At 53.1% G+C, this 8,973-nt stretch overlaps 1 protein-coding gene across 1 annotated transcript; it reads left to right on the top strand.

Moving 5' to 3' along the window:
• The first annotated feature begins 1,384 nt into the window (after positions 1–1,384).
• On the top strand, positions 1,385–3,792 carry LOC119247077 (glycosylation-dependent cell adhesion molecule 1-like). The gene is made up of 3 exons (XM_037513292.1): positions 1,385–1,448; positions 3,169–3,441; positions 3,662–3,792. Exons 1-3 carry the CDS (start codon positions 1,385–1,387, stop codon positions 3,790–3,792), a joined length of 468 nt encoding a protein of 155 aa, XP_037369189.1.
• The last annotated feature ends 5,181 nt before the right edge of the window (positions 3,793–8,973 follow it).

Raw genomic sequence — 8,973 nt, 5'->3', positions numbered from 1 at the left:
GAGGTTGGCACAGCCCAACCCAGAGGGCGCTGGGGTCAACAGGTGGCACCTTACCCCTGAGGAAGACCTCACAGGTCCAGCAATCAGTGCCTCCTGCTGAGGACAGGAGACTGGTGCCCAGGGCCCTCTCCTCCTGGAGATGACCCAGAACCAGGAACCCGGAGATCATTGAACGCTCCAGGGGAGGAGGGTACCGGAGATCGGCTAGTTCAGCCCCTGGGCCCAGGCCCAGGCACCCGAGCCCCAGGACATTCCCCCGCTCCCTTCAGGTGTCTCTCGGGGTCCCACTGCCCCACCTTGCCCTCTTCTAGAGCCGCCAGACCCTGGGTGTGGAAGGCAAAGGGTCATAACTGGCAAAGGGCACTAACCTGGGACAAAACCCACCCAGATGAGTGACCTTACACAGACACCTCGGCTCTGTGAAGAGCAGTGTCTTTGCTTGACAAATAACATACACCTCACATCCACCATGGCCTAGAGAAAATATCCCATATAATTTAGTCAGGACAGTTCCTGGCATGTAGCTGGAATTCCTGGAACGGCCTCGCTCCCTTGAGCCCGAGCTGACGGGGAGCTTTATCTGTGGTTTGGGGGACAGCCTGGCCTTTCCTTTATTCATTCACTTGACAAATAAAATCTGGGACCCTGCTGAGAGCCTGCAGCCTTTCAGGTGCTAGGAAAACAATGGCCAACAGAATGGATATAATCCCACTCTTCCTGGAAGTCCCCTTTTCCTAAGGAAGGTGCAATTTATTAAGGGACAACAAACCAAAGTAAAATTACATGAGTAATTTGTACCATAAAAAAGAGAAACTCAGGGCCTTCCTGGTGGTGCAAGGAGTTGTGTCTCAGCACTATGAAGCCATCTGCAGCCACCACAGCAGTTTGATCCCCAGCCAGGTAGCTACCCACATGGCACAGCAGACCACTCCTGTCTTGCCCGCCGCTCCCCTCAGCAGTGCTTTCAGTACATCTGCCTGTTCTGCTCCCCACTCTGTCTCTGGTGAATCCTCTCACCCCTGCACCTCTGACCTGTGCCCCAGCTCTTGTATGCATAAATGAAATAAAATAAAATTTTTAAAAAGACAGACTCATCTCCAGTCAGTTATTCCAAGGGCTGGCACACCCTGTCGTGTCCGGGCCAGGGGGCATGCTGGGGGCCCTACTTACCTGTTAACTGGTTTCCCAGAAGATCCAGTTCCCCAAAACAAAGGTATTCAGAATAGGGAACTTGGGAGGGGAAATCTGGAACGCACCCAGGTCCAATCCCGAACCAGGCACTCTAGAGCCCATCCCTGCTCCAGAATAAATAAAGCTCTCCCGGTCACCCTCCCAGCAACACTAAGCAGCTCCCCCAGGGAACAGGACCCCACACGGCTCCACCATGAAGTTCTTCAGCATCCTGCTGCTGGCCAGTCTGGCCTCCACCTCTCTCACTGCCCTTCACGGTGAGTCTGGCTGCCTTTTCACCCCTGTCCCCCAGAGGTCACTGGGCTGTCATATGGAAAGGCCTCAGCACTCAGCAGACCTTTCCTTAATCCTTGCCGTGTGCTGTGTGGAAAGGTAAGGACATGTAGAAGCGAAAGGTCACACCTGAGGTGACAGGTATAGTGGCCCGGGGCGGGGGCACATGACCCCAAGAATTCTGTGCCCTAGAAAGCCTGGAGCTGGGACCACAGGGGCCAAATTGGACCCAAATCAGGGAGGACTAAGGGTCAACAGAGACCGATTCAATTGCAGTCTCTCATGACAATGAGCACCTCAGGCAGAGTCCCTGCCCTCCCAGCCCTTCTGCATGGCCCCCTGTACAAAGAGGGCAAGACAGGGCCTCCCTGGTGGCGCAGGGGTTGGGCTGCAACCTGTGAAGCTGTCCGCAGCCTCTACAGCACGAGTTCGATTTCCGGCCAGCCAGGGAGCAACCCACATGGTGCAGCAGACTCTCCTGTCTCGCCCGCTGCTCCCCTCAGCAGTGTATTTCATTCAGTCATTCTGCCTGTTCTGCTCCCCACTCTGTCTCTGGTGAATCCTCTCAACCCACCCCCCTACACACACACACACACACCCTCTGGCCTGTACCCAGCTCTTGTATGCATAAATAAATAAATCTTTTGAAAAAAAAAACAAACACAAAGAGGGCAAGACAGACACGCACATTCCTCAGCAGCTGTGTATTAAGGACTTACTCTGCGCAGACACAAAGTTTAGGTGTTCAGGATACACCAATAGCCGGAGACTCCATCATGGCTGAGGGAGAGACAAACAACATGTATCAAATAAATTACAAGTGTTAGAAGCGCTAAAACAAAACAAAACAAAACAAAACAAAACAAAAAAACAGCACCAGAGAAGCTTTTTAAAAATGCGAGGTCAGACAGGCGCGTCTTGCATATGAAATATCTGGAGACTTTCACCCCTTATTTTTCAGAGCCAGAAAATAAAGTTCACCTGGTACAGCACCCCACAGATGCTGGTAAGTCTCATGCTGGCATTCTTTAGTGTAAGCTGGTGATGACTAAGAGATTGTCCAGTAAACAATGACATCTCCGCCTGGAGAAGCAGAGCCAAGACGGTCCCTCTTGGTGTTCGGCTGAGGCTTTCCTGCTGCCTTCATTGGCCAAGATCTGGGGCGCAGAAACGATTTGAACGGCACTGGACTCTGGGTAGTCACAGGAGACAGGCGCGGGGGCTACATGCCGTATCCAAATGTGCCTGGTCAGACTTTCAGCACCCCCTGAGGTGAGGGGTGAACTGGTCCCAGACACCCCGCTCCCCAGCGCAAAGCCGCGGCCGTTACAGACGTCTGCTTTGTGGGTCACCGGCGAGCATGGTTTCCCCCTGGCTAGCCGCCCCCAATTGACCTGGGAGAAGCCAGAGAATTCACGCAATTCCTAGAATTTCAGGGGAAAGAGCCAATAGCTACTGAGCCGCCTTGGGCACCAGAGGGGTCTGCATAATCCCTCTAGCTGGGAAGGCCAATTTGCTAGAACTGTAGTTGCTGGTCAACGGCCTTCGAGATCAGAGATGGGTCTCTGGGGCCCCAGAGATCTGCTGCTGGTCAACCCGCGTCCAGCTAACTGGGCAGCGAGTCCACCTCGGGCCCTCCACGAAGGGCCGACGGCTTCTCACCAGGACTTCTTTCTCTGCCCTCCGCCCCACCCGTCTCCTCAGCCCCAGCCACGCAGGTCACCCCCAGCGGTCATCCCCAGAAGGACCAGGCCCCCAAAAAGGACGCTGCTAAGGAGGCTTCCATCTCCATAGAAGAGCTCTTTTCCCAAGAGGAGGTTGTGATCAAATCTATCAGGACACCCAAGAATCCAAAGCCTGAGCTGCCTCACCTCATCGCGCAGGCGAACAGCTTCAAAACCACTCACCTTGAGGAAAAACTCAGCGCATCCCACACACTCTCTGAAGAGGCCATGACTGAGCTCACCCCCACGGCTGGTAAGAGGCAGCAAGAGGTCGGGGCCGAGGCTGAGCCAGCTCAGGGGACACAGCTGGGACGGAGCGGGACAGGAAGCTTCCCAGGGAACAAGCATTAAAGAGAAATGAGATGCAAGCAAGCTGTTGGTCGCTGGTGCCAGCTCTGGGGCTCCTGCTGGAGTGGGGGTGGGGGGTGTGGGGATTAGCATCACCCCGACATTTCTCTCCCAATATTCCCCAGCAACCACCTCAGAGGAGCAGCTGGCCAAGTACAGCTATGAATTTGGGAAGAAAGTGGAGAAAGAGATGAAAAAACTCATCAACTATCTGAAGAGCCTTTTCCCTCGCATCTCTGAAGTCACAAAGGCCTGATGGGCAGGACACCCGGCGCCCCAGGCTGAGGCCGGGGAGGCTCGTGCAGCCCCACGCCCCGCTCGCCACCCTCACAAGCCTCATTAAAGCGTTGCATCCCCAGCCTGGCTGTCTGGTGGGTCACTGCGCGGGGACGGAAGGCACGAGGCCCACTGCCCTGGGCCCCTCCCTGGCGACGCCGTCCCTTGGATTCTAAACCTTTCCTCCTCCTCAGCTTAGGAGAATGTTCAAGTCTCCACATCCCAAAATAGCCTTTGTGGAGTCCCGACTGGCCTCAAACTGCCCCTCTGCCCTGTGGATTTCCGCCGCCTGCAGGCTGCCTCACCCCCTGCCCCCCCAACCCCCACACACTCCCCGAAGGGGCCACAACTGCTCTCCCAAAGCCACCACAGCAGCGAGGGACTCTTCCAGCCCTGACCCTCTCCACGCTGTGCCCTCCGGGTTCTCTGAGCTCCCTGATCCTTTCCTAGCAGGTACCTGCACCTCTATCCTCTCCCGGCCTGGGGGAACCCTCCTCCACCTCTAAGGTGTGACCCTAGGACAGTGGGTGAGACCTGAACCTCCTGGGATGAGGCAGCTGGAGAGCCGCTGGCCTGGGCAGGGGCTGCTTCATGGCGGTCTTTCCCCATGAAATGTAAGCAGTTCCCCCAGCACCTCCAAAGGTGACTAACCCATCCCCATGTTGCTCATGGGTCTTCCTTTTTCAAGGTCAGAATAGGATGGCACCAACAAAACTTAGAGGCACCAGCTTAGTCTCAGGCCCTAGGCAATTACGTGCCCAGGAGCTACTGTGTGGGATTTTATGGGTTGGTCCAGGAGGAAGATGCTGGGGCAGTGGGGCTGGGTGGGGAGCGGGGTGCTGTCAGCCACGCCTCTGGTGCACATGCTCTGCTCAGCCTCCAAGCAGTGCAGCGGCTGCTGGTGGGAATACCCCCTCTCATGGATGCACCCCAGAAGCGTGGGCTTCCACTGGCAGCTCATGGCAGCGCAGAGGGGCTGGGATCTATCTGACTTGGCCGAAAAGGTGATGGCAGGGTACCCCAGTGGCTGTCTCCTCCTGATGCACGGGGAAGTGCGCTCAACCGGAACCAAGTGGCTGCTGCCAGCAGTGGTTCTGGATAAGCAGAACCTTATCTGACAAGATGAGCAGGAAGCCCTTGACGTCTCCTCGCCAGGATGCCTCAGTCTATCCTAGTTCTTTACAGTTCCCAGCAAGTGAACTTAAATCTCAGCTGGGAGAATCTGCGGGAAGGTTATTTGAGCATGAAAGGAGGCCGTCTAAGAGCACCCTACAGTCTTGGAGGTGCCTAGTTTCTCTCAAAATGGGGTGTTTAAGACATTTCTGCCCTCTTGGGACATTTGCAAATTTAAAATAAAGGTCCCAGGCCTCCCTGGTGGCTCAAGGGGTTAAGCACCACACTGTGAAGGAATCCACAGCCTCTGCAGCACGAGTTCAATCCCCGACTGGCCAGGGAGCAACCCACATGGCACAACAGACCTCTCTTGCCTCGCCCGCTGCTCCCCTCAGCAGTGTATTTGGGTCAGTCTGCCTGTTCTGTTCCCCACTCTGTCTCTGGTAGATCCTCTCACCCCTCACCTCTGGCCTGTACCCCAGTTCTTATATGCATAAAAAAATCTTTTAAAAAATTTTAAAAATAAAATAAAATAAAGGTCCCAATAGTCCCAATTTAACTCGCATGTGACTGGATCCAGTTCTTTCCTGCATGAAATCCCTTTAGGGTGTGTTTCATTTTCTCAGCACAGGCAGTTAGTCCTGGCTCCACACATCCCTAGGAATGTCTCCTCAGGGTGTGGCAATACCTTCCCTTTGAATAAGGGTGTCCCTTACCTGGTAAGCCTGCAATGCTAGCCACTGACTCTCATGCTGTGGCCACCTGTTGCTGGGACAGCGCTGCCTTCCCCGCAGCCTCCAGGCTCCGTGCTCCCTCTAGCGGCCTCTCTCTGTTCGGCACAGTTGTTAAATCCAAGTCTGGTTTTTCCTCCCCATCTGCAAATGAGCAGCCTCATCTAGTTCTAGCCTTAAAAGCATGTAGGTGAAAGCATTTCTCTTTTCCTTTTTCCTTTTAAGATGGCCTCCAAGAACTCGACCCTTCTCCCAAGAAAGCCTTCTCTCTTCCTGCAGTTCAATCAACAGAACTCGCTTCTTTTTTCTTTCTCTTTCTTGGCTTGTCTCACTTTATTTATTTTTTTTTTTACTCTTTTTTTTTTAATTTTCTAGAGGCATGTCTTATTTATTTATTTGTTTGTTTGTTTGGTTTATACAAGCACTGGGTACAGTCAGAAGCCGGGAAGGTGAGAGAACTCACCAGAGCCAGAGCGGGGAGCAGAGCAGGCAGACGGACGAAGTACACTGCTGAGGGGAGCAGCGGGCGGCAGGAGAGGTCTGCGCGCCATGTGGGACCCTCCTCCGGTGGCCGGGGAGCAGCCGGGGATCGAACCGGCGCCGCAGAGGCCGCGGGCAGCTTCGCAACCCAGCGCTCAACCGCTGCGCCACCTGGGAGGCCAATGGCTTGTCTCACTTTAGATGAACCCCATGTCTCCTGGACCCCCTGAATCAAAACCTAGTTTCTAGGGACAGAGTGTCCCACGTCTCAGACTCATTGCTTTTCCTCATCCTTCAGTTTTTTATTGAATTTTCATTTCAATTTCATTGACTTTTTTCTCCTACCTTCTACTTACTTTGGCCTCACTCTTTGGTCTGGAGTCTGTCACATCAGCCTTTGGACCCCACCACACCTCTGTGGTTAATTCCTCAGTGGGTCTCTGAAATCTACAATCCTGGCCAGGGCTTAATAAATGTGCAATCCCTGGGCCTCCCTCGTGGTGCAAGGGGTTAATTCTCAGCACCACAAAACTATCTGCAGCCACTACAGGACGAGTTCGATACCCGGCCAGGGAGCTGACCCATATGGCACAGCAGACCTCTCCTGACATCCTGCTTCACCCCTCAGCAGTGTATTTCAGTAGATCTGCCTGTTCTGCTCCCTGTTCTGTCTCTGGTGAATCCTCTCACTCCCCACACCTCTGGTCTACACCCCAGCTCTTGTATACATAAATAAATAAATCTAAAAAAATTTTAATAAATGTGCAACCCCAAGCCAACTTAACCAAGCCAACTTGAGACTATGTCGTAGGAAATAATTCTAGAAATCTGAGTTGACCATAAATAAAATTCCTCCATGGTTCCTTCTGGGGCCTTCAGCACAATTCAAAACAAAGCAGGCAGCCAGGATCTCGGACAGCCCAACCCAGCACCACACAGTAAAGTTTAGCATGAAGCATCTGCAGCCTTTCAGTCTTGCACTCTGCACGCTGGTGCAATTGGGGCTTTTGCATTCCATCCTCATTCTAAAGTTGCAGGTCCGAGTTCCCTTGAGAGCCTTTGCTTATTGAAATCCACTGGATTTGAGCAGCCCAAAGCCGGTCTCTAAGTTTACTATCAACGCTCCAGGGAGGCCCACCAGTCTGTCATCCCTCCACCCCCTCTAATTCTAGAATCTGAGAAGATGCAGAGAACAGAAGGCAACAAAGAAACAAAAGTATCAGTTTTATTCATGGTCGGACAAGTGCCAGACGCCTGGCACACACTGGCATCTCTGGCAAAGACGAGCTGTGCAGCTGAGACACAGGTTCAAAAGGATCCTCTACTTGTTCCTTCTCTCCACCTGAGCCACTAAACAGAAAGGAAACAGCAGACATCCCCAGGGAAGCCCCGTCCGTGTGTGTGGGATGTGTGTGTGTGTGTGTGTGTGTGGTGTGTGTGTGTGTGTGTGTGGTTTGCATCAGGAGAGGGCAGCAGCGAGGCAAAGCTATTCAGGAACATTCTTGCACGTGCCTTCACCCCACTGCCTAATGAAACACATCCAGTAAATGTTCTCTCTGCCCAGCTGCCATAGCAGCCCTCCCTGCAGGAGGGAGCAGGCCCCTGGCAGAGTCGATCCTTTCATTTTGTATTAGTTTCTAATTACAATTGCAAATGGAAAATTACACAAACACCCTGACTTAAAACAACACAAGCCTATTATCTGTAGCTCTGGAGGTCAGGTGTCCAAGCTGGGTCTCCCTGAGCTGAAATCAAAGTGTCAGCGGGGTTACATTCCTTTCCAGAAGCTCCTGGGGGGCATCCCCTTCCCTGCCCTTTGCAGCAACTGCCCACATTCCTTGGCTCATGCCCCACTGTCCCATCTTCAAAGCCAGTAACTTCCAGTCAAGTTCTCACTTAACCCTCAACCTGGTTCTCCTCTGATTGCCTCTTTCACCTGTAGGACTCGTGATTCACTGGATCCACCTAATAATCTGAAAATAATCATTTCAGATCATTCGAAAGCCAACTGATTAGTAACCTTATTTCCATCTGCAACCTTAATTTCTCTTTGCCCACAACCGGACGTACTCAACGCGCACACAACAAAACCTCTTAGAGGCTGCTGCGCGGGCTGCAAGAGCATGCTTCCTTCCAGCCCGGCGAAATCTGTCTCCCTCTCACTTGCATCGCTGGAGGAGCAGCGAGAGAAGTCGTGTTTCCATGTGACCTTTGAAACATCTGAAGGCAATTATCATTCTAATAATAAATGCTACCATTTAACGAACACTCGCAGGCACTGCGCTAAGCGTTTTATATATATTATCTCATTCAACACTTGCAACCTCCCGAGCATGTGGGAACCGGTTATTCCCATTCTGTAGATTAGGAAGTAAGTTCAGAGAAGTGGAGCATCAGCCCGGGGCCACCAGGGTACCGGAAGAAACAGGGTCTGCTCCAAGGCCTTCTGGCTCCATCGGAAACCATGCCCTCCCAACCCTGCTGGCCACCATCACCCACCACTAACGGAGTCTTCTTTTTCTCCCCACTAAACATCAAAAGCTTCAAGTGCTCCTTCTCAAGGCTCCACCCTCCCATCTCCTCTGAAAAGTGCAATAAATTCCTTAAAGCTCAGAGCCTCCGCCTGGAGATTGGTGAGTGGGGAAGGGAAGCTCTCCCTTCTAGGAGGGATACAGAGAAACCAAACAAAAGGCCAGGAGCAAAGCACAGTTTGCAAGCTGAACACAGATCTGAGGCTAGCAGCAGGGCGGGGAGGAGGGGAGGGGTCAACCCAGGGGGGGCAAGCGCACAGGGACTGGGAGGCGGGTCCTGGGTGCTTTGGTGGTGGGAGAACTCCA

This window comes from Talpa occidentalis, unplaced genomic scaffold, assembly GCF_014898055.3.
Source record: "Talpa occidentalis isolate TD23 unplaced genomic scaffold, MPIMG_talOcc4v2.1 talOcc4.16, whole genome shotgun sequence".
In the NCBI taxonomy this organism is placed as follows: Eukaryota; Metazoa; Chordata; class Mammalia; order Eulipotyphla; family Talpidae; genus Talpa; species Talpa occidentalis.
The sequence above is the reverse complement of the archived record's forward strand: the minus strand, read 5'-3'. Positions and strand labels throughout refer to the sequence as shown.

Coding starts and splice junctions, on each gene's coding strand:
- LOC119247077 (XM_037513292.1), top strand. CDS start 1,385: ATGAAGTTCTTCAGCATCCTGCTGCTGGCCAGTCTGGCCTCCACCTCT. Junction 1,449..3,168: donor CTCTCTCACTGCCCTTCACG/GTGAGTCTGGCT, acceptor CCGTCTCCTCAG/CCCCAGCCACGCAGGTCACC. Junction 3,442..3,661: donor TGAGCTCACCCCCACGGCTG/GTAAGAGGCAGC, acceptor AATATTCCCCAG/CAACCACCTCAGAGGAGCAG.